This window comes from Lacerta agilis, chromosome 10 (genome assembly GCF_009819535.1).
Source record: "Lacerta agilis isolate rLacAgi1 chromosome 10, rLacAgi1.pri, whole genome shotgun sequence".
NCBI lineage: Eukaryota > Metazoa > Chordata > Lepidosauria > Squamata > Lacertidae > Lacerta > Lacerta agilis.
Window position 1 is genome coordinate 42,626,927 of NC_046321.1, and position 15,153 is coordinate 42,642,079.

The window sequence follows — 15,153 nt, forward strand, 5'->3', positions numbered from 1 at the left end:
TGGATTCTCTGTAATTAGGGATTTTCTCTAAGACAGAATGTTGAAGTCAAATCACCTAATGTCATGTAATGCATGGTGGTTGATAGTCTGTGGGATGGGGAAATTTGGGACCAAGCTCACTGGCTGAATCTGGTTCCCACCCCCTGGTTACACAGAGAAGATAAACCCTGCCAAACCCATTTAATCGTGCAATTTCCAAGGCTGTTTGCTAGATGGCATCCACTATTTTTCCTCTTCACTGCTGCTATTTTCCTCACTTCTGTCCTTCCACAAGTGTTCCTAGACAATTAGGGGTTGTGTACTAGATGTGATGATGTTACAGTCTATTTGGCTGTCAGATTTGGCTATTTGCTGATTTCACTAAGGAACAATTAAGCCCATTTAGTGAAGGCATTGCTGCCTCTAAAGGTCACCCGGGTCAACACCATTGCAGCCCTTTATGAATGATTTGTGAATAATCACTTAAAAGGGTGTCATTTCCCAAATTTTGAGAAACATTTTTGTACTCAGCCATCGTATCTATTACTGTTCTGTGCATTGGTACCCTAGTTTCCAGTATTACATACAGTTCTGAAGTCTACACAGCCAATAAATTTCTTACTCTTTTTTTTAAAAAAAAAATAGTTCCAGCCAAAGTTTTAGATTTGGTGGTAACTAATGATGGCAGCTTGGATACCCTAAAAGTGACGTGGAAGGGGCCTCCAGGAAACCTTGATTTCTACAATGTTACCTTGTTTCATCTTGGATCTGTTAAAGAAAGGAAATCTTTAGAACCACACATCACAGGGACATACTTCAACAAACTAATATCGGGACGTCTTTATCAAGTTGATGTCAACACAGTCAGTGGTGAATTGTTCACTGAAGCGACAGCATATGGCAGGACAGGTATGTTTCTACAATTTTCTAATCGGAAACACTTTCACATTTTCCACCTATTACCTTCCATACAGGAGATATTATGGGGAAAGACAAGCTTTGGGTTTCTGTAGAATACAAAAACATTGTACCCAATTGCAGTTCTCTCTGCTGACTGGTCCATATGCAGCAGACTTCTTTTTGCAAACCCGTGTTATATCCTCTGAAGGAAGATCAGGACAGATCTTGATATTATCTCAGAAAACACATGGTCCTGGCCTGCATTTGATGAGATAGTCTGGACTGTGGGGTTGGGTACTTGCAGGACAGAACTGCTGTCGAGAGGGATGCTTAAGTGTGTCCCATCAGTTCACTGTGCAAATACCCTACCTATCAGCCATTCTTCATCCCAGCCTAGTCACTTCTAGTTTCAGAGTCTAGCTGGATAAAAAAAGCATTCCCACCCACCTGCCATTTCTCCCTTACAAGTGTCCTCCATTGCGGGCATGATACAGGAAACAGGACCATATATTGTTCTTTCATTGGGCATTGAAAAGTAATGTTAAATTCACACTTCCAGTATTGCCTAGCCATTTTAAGAACAAATATGGGAAGCTATTGACTGGAAGGTTGTTAACTGAAGTACACTTGTGAACCAATGACCTCTTCCATGATAGAACACAGTCTTCTGTTTCATGTTGTTGAAATTATATGTTTCAGTTCCCCAGAAAGTTTCAGAGCTGAAAGCCGACAGCATGGGCTTGTTAAGAGCTCTGAAAGTGAGCTGGTTGCCCCCTTCTGGAGACTGGGAGAAGTACTGTATTGTGCTGTTTGACCATGCTACGGTGCTGCTGAATACTACAGTGGAGAAAGACCAAAGGGAATATATTATCACTGGTTTAGGGCTTATTCCAGGAAGACAGTATGAGGTGGAAGTTACTGTTGTAAGTGGAGGCTTGAAGAACACAGCGCGCTGCAAAGGCAGAACAGGTAAGCAAACTTTTTTTTTTATTGTAGTCAGAAAGAAACTTTAAAAACTGACAGATTGTTTGCTGGTGATTAGATGTAGTCTATTATGGGATGCATTTGCCTTTGCAAAATGCTTGTGTGTGGATTTATAATGCTATTCCAACGTTGGCTGTATTTGCATGAGCAGATTCAATGAGCATTAAGTGTATCTGCAGAGATCAGTCACAAGAAGGTGGCTTAAACATTTTATTTTTATTCTTACTGTCCTTATTGCAATAGGTATAGTTTTACACGTTTATAATAAGCAACCCATTGTTTTATCAGACTGAAATCTTTTGCATTACCTGTTATGTGATGTCTTTTAAGTGGATGTCATCTAACTGCCATGGCTTCTCCCAAAGAATCCTGGAAACTGTGGTTTGTTAAGGGTGCTTAGAGTTCTTAAAGGTAAAGGTAGTGGTACCCCCGACCATTAGGTCCAGTCACAGATGACTCTGGGTTTGCGGCGCTCATCTCGCTTTACTGGTCGAGGGAGCCAGCGTACAGCTTCTGGGTCATGTGGCCAGCATGACTAAGCCGCTTTTGGCGAACCAGAACAGCACACGGAAATGCTGTCACGGGGATTTGAACCACCGACCTTCTGATTGTCAAGCCCTAGGCTCAGTGGTTTAGACCACAGCGCCACCCACTGTGATCTAAAAGTTCTTAGAAAGCCCTTATTCTCCTCACTGAGCTACAATTCCCAAATTTTCCTGTGTAGATGCACTGATCGCTAAACCAAACTGGGAATTGTAACACTGTCAGGGGAATAGGGTGTCTCCTTACAACTCTCAGCAACTAAACAAGCTACAGTTCCCAGGATTCTTTGGGGGAACCCATGACTGTTTAAAGCGGTATGACACTGCTTAAAATGTATGGGACATATGTTGCCAGAATAAACAAAAGGCCATACTTCAAGTTGGTTTTGGTTTCTTGCTCTTGGGCTTGCCGATCGGAAGGTTGGCGGTTCAAATCCGTGCAATGGGGTGAGCTCCCATTGCTCTGTACCAGCTTCTGCCAACCTAGTACAGTGGATCCTCCGGCTACGAACTTTATTTGTTCCGGGGGTCCTTACGTACCCCGAAAAGTCTGCAACATGAGGCGCCGCACTTCTGTGCATGCATGCATGTGCGCGTGCAGTGAAACCCGGAAATATACACTTCTGGGTTTGCCGCGTTCGCAACCCGAAAGTTACGTTACCCGAGGGTCCACTGTAGTTCAAAAGCACACCAGTACAAGTAAATAAATAGGTATCGCTGCGGCAGGAAAGTAAATGGCGTTTCCATTTGCTCTGGCTTCTGTCACGGTCCTCTGTGCACCAGTAGTGGTTTAGTCATGCTGGCCACATGACCCAGAAAGCTGTCTGTGGATAAACACCGGCTCCCTCGGCCTGAAAAGCAAATTGAGCACCACACCCCATAGTAGCCTTTGACTGGACTTAACTGTCCAGGGGTCCTTTACATTTTACCTTTTACCTTTTACCTACCACTCACGGGCAACCCTAGATGCAGCACCCCAAGTCTCACACTGCTGCTGCTGCTGCTGCTGCTGCTGCTGCTGCTGCTGCTGCTGCTGCTGTAAAGCCCTGTTCTTGCAAGAGGGGAAATGACTACCGTATTTTCCGGCATATAAGACGACTGGGCGTATAAGACGACACCCAACTTTTCCAGTTAAAATATAGAGTTTGAGATACACACGCCTGCAGATTCTCCACCTGGCGTATAAGACGACCCCCGACTTTTGAGAAGATTTTCCTGGATTAAAAAGTAGTTATAAGAAAAAGCATTGTTATTATAAGGAAAAGTAGAATGGGCACAGCACAGGCAAGAACAGAGCAAGCTGTCTGCAGCTGGTTTACTGGGAGGGACCAGATTCTTGGGGTCACAATGGGAGGAAGGTGTGCAGGCTGGGCTGGGGTGTGTGGCAAGGGGTCTCTGTGTGTCTACATCAGCTCCTGTGAATTGATTTGACAGAAACAGAGAGAACAAATAGGTGCTGAATGATGAGAACCTCCCCCAAACTGCCACATTGTTGGTATTGTATAAAAGTCAAACAGAAGAAGCATTAATAGTATATACATTTAGGCTTGCCTGTTGTGCAGTCATTAATCTAAAGGAGGGTGATTTTGGAACAGAATATCACATTGTGATGTCTCCCATCACCTATTGATACTTATTTAAGCACAAGGTTTAGGTATTATTATTATTATTATTATTATTAATGAACTGAAAATTGGTTTTCTTATCGTGTTGATAAGAAACAGCACTGCATAAAAAAGCCTTGGAGACTAACCATATCTGGCCCGTTAAATGGAAGTTGCCTCCTCCTGAAATAAGCTATTGCTGTGTGCAGCAAGCCAAGTATTCAAAATTTACAAAAAGGAAGGGAGTCGCCTGGAAAACAATAGATAGAAGGGTGTATAAGAAATCAGGGTGGGAAACTGTGCCTTATCTTACACCTCGTGTTGATTATTTTTCCTGCTACGCCCTCCCTTTTGATTCTTTAGACATTGCATGCTTTTTGACTCTTTGACACCATATTTTTTTTTCATAACCGCAGAATGCCAGATTATTGTGGATTGTAGAAATGCGCTATTCATGGTCATTTTGTGATCTCGCAAAGTTCAACAAGCATCCTTTTGATGTCATTCTGAAGCAAATCCTTTTAATTTAGTGGAGGGAAACTGCTATTAGGTAACAATAATGTTCCCATTTAGACGCAGTACTTATGGGTGTCTTGTGTCTGTTTTAGTCATTCCACACAGGAGATGAATAAAATGGTGTTACTAAATAGAGCTATGAGGTTAGGCTCTTGAGTTCAAGTCTCAGTTGATAAAAAGTGTTCTGTGCTGTTTTAAGAAAATGAAGCCAATTAGATGCAGATGCAGAATCCTGCATCTCACAGAAACTTCCAGACATTTCTCTAAATCACTGCATCATACCTTTTGATTTGTTCAGTTTAGTTTAGTTTAAAATCTGATTACGTACAGATTGTGAAGTTTCATAAGTGAACGCTCCATTTGTTGAATAGCTGAACAAATGTTCCTCCCACACACATTGTACTGTTTAAAGCCTTTCATAAATTAGGAGGTACGTTGTTAAATCCTAATAGCACAGCTAAATAGCAGATGGAGCTTAATTGTCATCTTTGATACTTAACACACACGTTTTCATTTAATAATAAGAGAATAAAGCCTGTTCTAATAGTAACTTGCAGACAGAAAACCAAAAGAAACACAAAAAGTACCGGTAAATGTAACCACGCTGGCCCATAAGAAAATTTCCAAAATCCGCATTAGGGCAGTAACTTTCATCGGTCCTGCCAAAAAGTCACAAAATAGCATGCAAGCTTTTGAGTTCTCCATAACTCTTCATGAAGCTAGATGATAAATGAAGCCAGGGTTTCTAACCTTCTGGAGAACTCAAGTGTTTGCACACGGTGATGTCTGGGTTCACCTAATCAAGATATTGTACTTTGGGGGGAAAAGGAAAGCGCCTTAAAAAAGCAACTTGCTAATCTGCAAAAAGTAAACCACACAGGTTTTGAAAGCTGTGAGCTGAAGCTCAGTTATGATGGGGTGTTTCTCACTGGGGAAGGGCCATAACTCTGCGGTAGATCATATCATAGAATTGGAAGGGATCCCAATGATCATCTAGTCCAACCCCTGGCAGTGCCAGAATGAGGAATTGCATGCAGAAGTCCCATCCCACTCCCAGCCTCAGTCTTTGGCATCCCCTGTTAAAAAGGACCGGGTTGCAAGTAATTTAAAAGACTTCTTTTTGAGAGCTATTACCTGTCAGAATAGATATTACTGGGCTATATTCACTTGGCTAGGATGTGGGGGGGTTGCTTGAAATTGCTTCTGCATGGCTGCTTTTTCTCTTCTGACTTGCGGATGAGGCCCATCTGTGTAGTTTTCCTGAAAGTTTTTGCTAAGCATGTCTGGCGGTGGTGTGGGGCAGCTAGCACCCTACAGAAGCAGTGAGAATTGGTGCCCATCTCATGTTGATATTATGAGTTGCAAACCCTGTGCTTAAGATGTTATTTTATTCTCTGGTTAATTGTGCTGTTTTGAATGTGCATTTTTATAACAGACTTCCTTTAGCAGTGTTTTCTTTTGAAATGCTCAGTATTTTTTGTTTGTTTGTTAACTTTGCTGTACTAAATGCAGTTGGCCTCCTTTGTAATGATTTTTTTTTTGGAATCTTTAAGATAATATTTTAGTTTCCTGTTAATTATGTTGCTTTGAATGTACGCTTTATATTTGACTTTCTTCAGTAATGTTTTCTTTTGGATTTATTTATTTTTTTGTTTCCATGCGTTGAAAACCACTTTGAGATTTTTTTTATTAAAAATATAAAGCGGAATAGAAATGTTAATAATAATAATAATAATAATAATAATAATAATAATAATAATAATAATAATAATTTAACCTGTAGAAGAAACACAGGAAGCTGAGTATAATACAGTTAGTATCACAGCTGCTTTAATCAATGTCTGTTCACTAACTAATGTTGCCGACTGTCATCAGTTTGTTGGGACATATGTAACGATTATTCACGTTTAATCCATTGTACAGTATCTATTTTTCCTGTAACAGAAATCGTAACTACTACGATTCAGCACATTGTTTGCAGTCAAGTTCAGCACTGAGCATTGGAATGACGGCTGAAATGTGTAGCGGTATTAATATTTTGTCGGGTGGATCCCTCCAGCCTTACTCTTTAGTGTTGTGAAATCCCCTCTTGCTGTGGCTAATTCATAGCTGTCAACTTTCCCTTTTTTGCGGGAAATTCCCTTATTCCAGCACCGTTTCCCATTGCAAAAAAAGGAAAATTTGACAGCTATGGCTGTTTCCCAATGCAACAAAAGGAAGGTTGACAGCTCTGGTAATCTGGTGTTAAGTATTTCTCTCCCCCTTATCCCCTGCTTCTCTTTCCCACAGCTCCACAGCCAGTTCTCCAGCTCCGTGTAAAGCACGCCAATGAATCCTCTCTCACCATCATGTGGGTGACGCCTCTGGCTGAGTGGGATGGTTACGTGGTTTCACTGGGAGACAGAAGCCTCACAGTCATAAACAAGGCTCTTGCGAAAGAAGCCAAAGAATTCACTTACACAGACCTGTTACCTGGACGGAAGTACACGGCTACAGTCACCAGCATAAGTGGGGATCTGAGCAATAGGACCTCTGTTGTGGGACGCACAGGTACCATACGGTTGGCATACTGTTTCTTTGAGCTTTCCTTAAACAGCAACCATCATGTATTGCTTTCTGGGAACTTGAGTTTCCTGCATAGCAGAGGGTTGGACTAGATGGGCCTCAGAGTCCTTCCAACTCTACAATTTTATCATTCTGTGAAACATTCCTTTTGAACCCGTGCAATGCATTGCAGGGGGTTGGACTAGATGAGCCTCGGGGTCCCTTCCAACTCTACAGTTCTATGATTCTATGCCTTTTTAAAAGTAGGGGATGTGCACACTCAAAACTATTGTGAATGACATCGTGGTGTTTTAATCAGTATACATAACTGTATTGTTGCAGCAGTTAGGGTTGTTGGGTTTGTTTAGGATAAATAATCTTTTATCTGTTCACTGACCACAATGCTGGCCTTGAATTGCAGTTCCGGCACAAGTGACAAGCTTAAATGTGGCAAACCAAGGAACAAGCAACAGCCTATTCACCAGCTGGATAAGGGCCCATGGAGATGTGGATTCTTACCAAGTGTTACTCATTCACGAAAACGTTGTCATAAAAAACGAAAGTGTTCCTAGCGACACCAACAAATACCACTTCCAGTCTCTAAAACCTGGAGGGCTCTACTCAGTGGTTGTCACCACGGTTAGTGGAGGAGTATCTTCAAGACAAGCAATCGCAGAAGGGAGAACAGGTAAAGGGGAATAAATGAAAGCTTTGTTGAGATAGAAAACTGTGAAAATCACAGGCAGTATTCTATTTTCCATCCCAAGAAAATATATCACTCAGTGCTTCAGCTTTCCTCCATGTGCAGCCGTGTTTCACTGTTGTTTCACAGTTCAATTCAACAAAAGGTTCCGCGTGTTTTGTATATTGTGCTTTATCCACACTTGCACAGCATCATGGGTTCTCTAGTCTTGAGCTTCTCAGTTCCAGCCATATATGTAATGTGTGTGTGTGTGTGTGTGTGTGTGTAAATGACTTTAGTTCAAAGACCTTCTGTACCACCACTAAAATCCAGGTATCGCAATAATATGTCATGACTGACCGTTAATATGACGGTGATTTTTAAAACATAGCTGATAAAAAACTGAATTTTTAAAAAATTGCAGATACTTTAAAAACAAACAAACTAAAGATTTGTCAGTAGCAGAACTGAAGCATTTAGGAGTGGAGTTTATTTGTTGAGTGTTTTGTATATGTTGGAAATATGTCCCATTGGGATGTGGCTATATATATATATATATAAAGGTAAAGGTACCCCTGACCATCAGGTCCAGTCGTGTCCGACTCTGGGGTTGCGGCGCTCATCTCGCTCTATAGGCCGAGGGAGCCAGCGTTTGTCCGCAGACAGCTTCCGGGTCATGTGGCCAGCATGACAAAGCCGCTTCTGGCGAACCAGAGCAGCGCACGGAAACGCCGTTTACCTTCCCGCTGGAGCGGTCCCTATTTATCTACTTGCACTTTGACGTGCTTTCGAACTGCTAGGTGGGCAGGAGCTGGGACCGAGCAACGGGAGCTCACCCCATGGCAGGGATTCGAACCGCCAACCTTCTGATCAGCAAGCCCTAGACTCTGTGGTTTAACCCACAGCGCCACCTGGGTCCCTCATATATATATATATATATATATATATATATATATATATATATATATATTACTTCTGGTAATTCTTGGGAGAACTAAAAGCATCTAGCTTAGCTCTGCAGCCAAGGTGAGGCAAAATGCTGCTTCATGCCCTCCCAGATTTTTTATTTTATTTTTTAATTATAACATGGCAGTCTCCAATTAAAGAACGACAGAGAACAGGACAACAAAGCTTAATCTGGAAGAGCCTCTGCACCCCCTCCTAACTGAAGACTTTCCCTGACTGAATGTGGATTTTTCATGATCACAGTCACCCTGTAATAAATGACCATGAGAACAACGGCCTATATAGTAACATGAACACTGAAGTGTTAAATGTTCCCTTTGTTCTGCTTTTCAGTTTCAGCTGTTTAAAGACAGCGATAAAGCATGTTTGTTTGCTGCAAGAATTAAAGAGTTTCTTCTGCAGTTATTATGATGCGTAGAACAGCATTGGGTGTTTATTGATAAAGGGTGAAATAATGAGAGAGCTTAAGGGGGGCGGAATTATCCTAAATTATCCTTTTAAAGTACCCACTATACTCACAGTCATAGAAGCTTTTTTCTCGAGGCTTAATGGGAAATAATGAAAACAGTCCTAGAAGAATAGAAACTGTGCTGTGCCCAATACACTTAGCTGGCTGGCCACCTAGGCTGTAACTCAGGCCTAATTTCCGATTTTTCCAATGTATGCAACTCAGCATGAGGCCTTTTCAGAGCTTCTGGGCAAATAAGTCCACCCAGAAACCAGTTTAAAAATAAATAAATCCAAATGCTTTCCACAATTATTTTCCAGTTGCTTAGTTTGTTCCTTTATATAGCACCCAGTTTATTTCATGCTTATCAATCATTTTTATGAGTTTCTGAAAGGAAGTCTATTATGTAGTAAATACTTTACAAAGTTAAGGGCTCGGTCTCATTGACTTCAACATGGAAGAGATATGAATATTATTTCCACCACTCTTTAAATATTTGCCTCTGTGATGGCATTGTAACGTACTCTGTTTCTAAAGTTGGTTTTTTAAAAATTGTTATCATTGTGATACAAAATTAAAACTGAATTTTCAAGGAAACAAACGCCACACTAGGTTTTTTTTTAATTTCTTTGTTATAGCATAAACTATTTTGTTTGCTTTAAACCTTTTTGGTACCTGCTTGTTCACAAAAGGATCTTTAACATCTTTTTTTTTCTTTTGAAAAAAATTAATTCCTGGTGTTTACGCTGCCTTTTCTGCTTAGTTGTCCTTTACATACCCATTATGGAAGTTAACACAACTCTGAGTGGAAGACTGAAGGTGAAATTCCTCACATCCTCTCTACCAGTGAGTGGGGGGAGGTAGGCTAGTGCTATGTGCCTGCCCACAAAAATGTCCCACTTAGAAATGTGGCTGTTCTAACAAGGAAGGGTGGCTACAGGGCTGACGTGCCTAAACTTTGTTTCACCTCCTAGAAAATTATTCATAATTCTTTCCACTAGAGGGCAGGAAACTCACAATATTTCTATGTAATTCTTAGAATTATCTGCTGTGATGATTTTACCAGTTTTAATGTACAACAGCCTCTTGTGAAATTAGTAAGTTGTGTTACTCCAGGCGCTTGCTGTATTTCTTTGGTTGAGTTTGGCTTTCTTCTGGGGTTTTCCCCCCCCTCTTCAAAATTGTAAATAACATTCCAGGGACTTTGAAGTTTCATTTATGTTCTGTGACTTACCGGTAGCTGCGTATTGCTCTTAATAATTTGCTGGTTCAGTGTACAGCACTTACACCATGTGTGCATGCAAACTGTTTATTTCTCACATATGAGAGGTGGTTTTAAAAGTTATAAAAGTGTTATATTAGCCTTTATCATAGCCACCTGCAGGAAATATGTACAGTGGTACCTCGGTTTACAAACGTAATCCATTCTCGAAGTCCGTTCTTAAACCGAAACCATTCTTAAACCCAGGCACGCTTTCCCTAATGAGGCCTCCCACCACTGGCACCCTTCCACTGTTCAGCTTCTGTTCTTAGACCGAGGTAAAGTTCGCAAACCGGGACACTAATTCCGGTTTTGCGGAGTTCGTAAACCGAATAGTTCATAAACAGGGCTGTTCTTAAATCGAGGTACCACTGTATTAGATTTTGGTCCACTATAAGAAAAAAAAAGTGCATATATACAGCATGAGGAATTTCTCTGAATACATTGTAAACACATGTTTGTTTTAATGCTCTGTTTTACAGTTCCTTCCAGTGTAAGCGGAGTAACAGTGAACAATTCAGGGCGGAGCGATTACCTCAGTATTTCCTGGCTGCCAGCTGTTGGAGATGTAGACAGCTATTTGGTAACGCTCTCTCATAAAGGGCAGACTGTTCATACTGTCACCATTGCAAAATCTGCCAACGAATGTTCCTTCAACACCCTCACTCCTGGGCGACTCTATGATGTGACAATAACTACAAAGAGTGGAAAATATGAAAAGCAATCCTTCAGTCAGGAAAGAACAGGTAAAAAGGTGGAGGGAAGAGGTATAAAATATACTCGCAGTCAGAGAAACCATGTCACTGTTACTAGGCATATTTTTTTTTATTTATACAACTGCAGGGAACATGGGGTAAATCGGAAAAGAGGGAAATGATGATATGAAAACAGAGGAACAACGTCTGCTGTAGATGTTGGTCCCCCTAATCTTAAAAGCAACATGTCAAATGATTTCAAATGACTTCTTCATAAGAATGTTTAATTATATTCTAGGGAAAGTTTACAAAAGGAAAAGGGATTTTTAAAAATAGACATTCAAAGCTTAGAAATATTTGCATGCACATTTCCCAGTGAAATGCATTTGATACCAAGGCAGTAAAGGACAAGGACATGAACAGTACAATCCTATGCATGTCTACTTGTAAGTAAGCCCCACTGAGTCACACCTTAATTGCAGTCTCGGGTGTCTATTTCTCCTGAAATCTACTTGCAAAAGATCCCTTCTTAAAGGTCATTTATATCTCAGGAAACCTGAGACTGAGAGAGAATCCATGGCAGAAGTAGTTTTCTCTTTGCTCAGATTTCACATGTCCAAATAAAACAAGGGTGAGGAACCTTTTGTCCTTCAGATGTTACTCAGCCACAGTTCCCATCAGCTGCAGCAAGCATGGCCAATGGTCAGGGATGGTGAGCATTGTAGTTCAGTAACATGTGGAGGGCCAAAGTTTGCTGCCCCTGAAATAAGACATGCCTACCTTGGTCCAGGTAAGATGACCCAGGCATATATCACTTGCTGGATCGGGATTCAGGAATTGTAGGCAAAAAATGTCAATGCCGTTGTCTTATTTTCAATTGAATCTGGATGGGGTCTGAACTTACATCTCCATCCACATTTTGGCCCATCTAGTCACATTAACTATGCATGACAACAGCTGGATCTGGCTGGGCTTCATTGTCTTCTCTCCGTTCCCAACACACACTCCAATTTCTTTCTCAAATTATCCTCAGTTTGCATTGCACGTTCATTATTTCTGAAATCAGGACACGTTGGAGTGTGTTCTATCTTTTCAGTGCCTTCAAGCGTCCAGGGACTTACAGTGAGCAATTCTGCAAGAAGTGACTATTTAAAGGTGTCTTGGCTACACGCCACAGGAGACTATGATAATTATGAAGTGATCATCAAGCACAACAATGACTTCATCCAAACAAAAACCGTCCCCAAGGATGAAAACGAAAGTGTGTTCACTAACTTGGTTCCGGGAAGACTTTATAGCGTCACAGTCAGCACAAAGAGTGGAAAATATGAGACTAGTGAAAGGGCCAGTGGAAGGACAGGTAAATAAATGTTCCAGGTGGATAAAAATAATATTTTCTCAATGTTGAAAACGTCCAATTTAATTTTTTAATATTCAGTTTTCCAGTTTTTGAAAATTCTTCAGTGAGGGGTCTTCAAAATATGTTTTTCGGGGTGGGGAATTCAAATCTGCTATTATTTTTTTAATTGGACAACATTTAGCTTGGTAAGTCTATGTTGATTGAGAAACAAAGAAGCTGTTTTCAGAAAACTGAAGAATTTTTAATTTTACCTTCTGAAAGTGTCAGGTAGTGTAAAATATGTTAATATTAATATATTAATATTAACATAACTGCAAGTACTTGGCAATCATTTTTAATGATTTCTATGCAATTTTACACACACACCTTAGTTACCAAGCAAAACTAAATTATATTAATTTAAATCAAATATCTTTTGAATTCCCGAGTCCTGAATTTAGCAAATTCCCCTCATTTTTGGAGTTTGAATATTATTAAATTCAACATAGCCTACAACATTGTAGTAGTTCATTCCAGGTTTCACCAATGTGTCTTATTGAAATCTGTGTCATTAACCATTCATTGAAGTTTGGTGTGGTTTGCTTTCTCCAAATTGTTATATCACATATTTGTATTATTAATTAATATATGTCACCATGCAGACATGCATTTTCAAAAATAGTGAGAGTCTCTGAGAAATTATACATATGCAAAATATATTTGTGACTTTGTTTTTCACAAACTAGACTTTTATGCTCAACACATAATTGCTTTCAGCAATGTATTGGCACTTTATATACCGTTGTTGTCAATTTATTTCTTTTTCAGTAATAGTCATTATTGCTGCCTGACAATGTTCTGTCATTCCTTTCCCAGTCCCAGAATCTGTAAAGAAATTGACTCTAAGTGGCAAAAGCACTGAAGAGCTGTATATTACTTGGTCCAAAGCTGATGGTGATGTTGATCAGTATGAGATACAGCTTCTGTTCAACGACATGAAGGTTTTCCCACCCAATCACCTGGAAAACACCTTTGAAGAATTCAGGTTCACAACTCTAACTCCAGGACGCCTTTACAAAATTGTTGTCATCACAATTAGTGGAAAAGCACAACGAGCTACTTTTATACAAGGACTGACAGGTTAGGGAAAGTGTATATCAAACAGATTTTGAGTCTGTCTGTGTTGGTACGTTACAATGTGATTTTTTGCAGAAACTGATAGGTCAGATTGAGAAATACACCACTCAAGACACAGGCAGACCCATGTCTTTTAACATTATTCTGCCTCAATCACATGTAAAACTGGGGATGGAGTGGCGATTTAAAGTGGAAAGGAGGCATGCAAGTGAGGAGTACTGAACCACTCACTTTGTGCCACCTTGTTTTCCTGTCGCTGTATAACCCCTAAATTCATTTTTCCTTCAGTCAAACTCTAGTGCTGGAAACAAACCTGCATGGGAGAAATAAAGTTTTTATTAGCAGATGGGAATGGTCATCAACTTTCACCTGCCTGTCCCTTTTATCACTTTACATTCACCCGCTACCTCCTGCTATTAGGGCAGTCATGTTTTTTAAAGACTCAGGTCTCCCTTTGCCATGTATAATACAGCCCATTATATAACAAGTTCAAATTATTTATTTTATCTCCCTCTGACACTTGCCTTTTTAGCTCATCACTTCTCAACAGCCTCTTTGTATATTTCTCTCTGTGTTTCTCTCTCTCTCTCTCTCTCTCTTTCTCATTCTCTGTATTGTAACTGTCAGGAAACCCCCCTCCCCACGGCAGGTAGCATCCCAGGATCTTTTGCAGTACAGGGAACCACCCCCTTTGTTCACCAGTTCGTCATCCCCCTCCTCTGGAGGAAGCGACCATTCCTCCAGTGGGGAGGGGGAGTTCGAGGCAGGAAGTCTGCACAGGGGCTGTGAAGGGATCGCAGAGCCTGAGCACCAAGGGGGAAGCGGGGAACAGGGGCAGGTTCCCGCGCCCCGAGTTCACAGACAGGAAAGACGTGGAAGGGGGAGGCGGGGATTCAGAATCCCGCGCCTCTTTTGCTGGACCAAGAACCAGAAGGGTTCATTCCCGGACTCTGCGGAGGGATGAGATGGACGTTTGAACTTTTGCTCCACTGTAAATATCTGCACAATAAAGAACTTAGTTTTTAGAAGTTCTGCGTTCGGCTGATTTCTCATGAGCAACCACTGAACGTCCTTACAGTAACTATATAATAATAATAATAATAATAATAATTTATTATTTGTACCCCGCCCATCTGGCTGGGTCTCCCCAGCCACTCTGGGCGGCTTCCATCAAACATTAAAATACATTAAACATTAAAATAAAATATTAAGTGAACCTTCGCTGAATGGTCCCATGGTGAGTGCCACAATGAAAATAAGTAGCATTTACCAGTACATTGAAATCGTAAAATAAAACCACCAATGACAAAGTAGCAAAGCAGCAGAACAGAACAGCAGTGAGCAGCTGCACCCAGAATGTTAATTGCCATCTCAGCACAGGACTCTGGCTATATGTGCATTCAGGTGCAGGATTTTGGAAACCTCCCTCAGCCTGTTACCACCACATCCTGAAATGCCACTTGTCATGACCATGTGCTTCCTGTGAGTTCATGGACAGAGATTTGCCATTCCTCTCCAACTTGACTGTGCCATTCCTGCATCCTGCTTTAATGCCA

General features: G+C 40.9%; 1 protein-coding gene across 3 annotated transcripts in view; it reads left to right on the forward strand.

Annotated features, from left to right (window-relative positions):
* Nucleotides 1-15,153, forward strand: part of PTPRB (protein tyrosine phosphatase receptor type B) — a 79,844-nt gene that overhangs the window by 24,556 nt on the left and 40,135 nt on the right. For all 3 annotated transcript variants that reach the window (XR_004427426.1, XR_004427427.1, XM_033161598.1), the window contains 7 exons: nucleotides 625-888; nucleotides 1,579-1,848; nucleotides 6,815-7,075; nucleotides 7,491-7,757; nucleotides 10,909-11,172; nucleotides 12,218-12,481; nucleotides 13,337-13,600. Coding sequence is in view for 1 of the 3 variants with exons in the window: in XM_033161598.1 (XP_033017489.1) it covers nucleotides 625-888; nucleotides 1,579-1,848; nucleotides 6,815-7,075; nucleotides 7,491-7,757; nucleotides 10,909-11,172; nucleotides 12,218-12,481; nucleotides 13,337-13,600 (1,854 nt within the window). In the remaining 2 variants the exon portion in view is untranslated. The remainder of the gene's footprint in view (nucleotides 1-624; nucleotides 889-1,578; nucleotides 1,849-6,814; nucleotides 7,076-7,490; nucleotides 7,758-10,908; nucleotides 11,173-12,217; nucleotides 12,482-13,336; nucleotides 13,601-15,153) is intronic.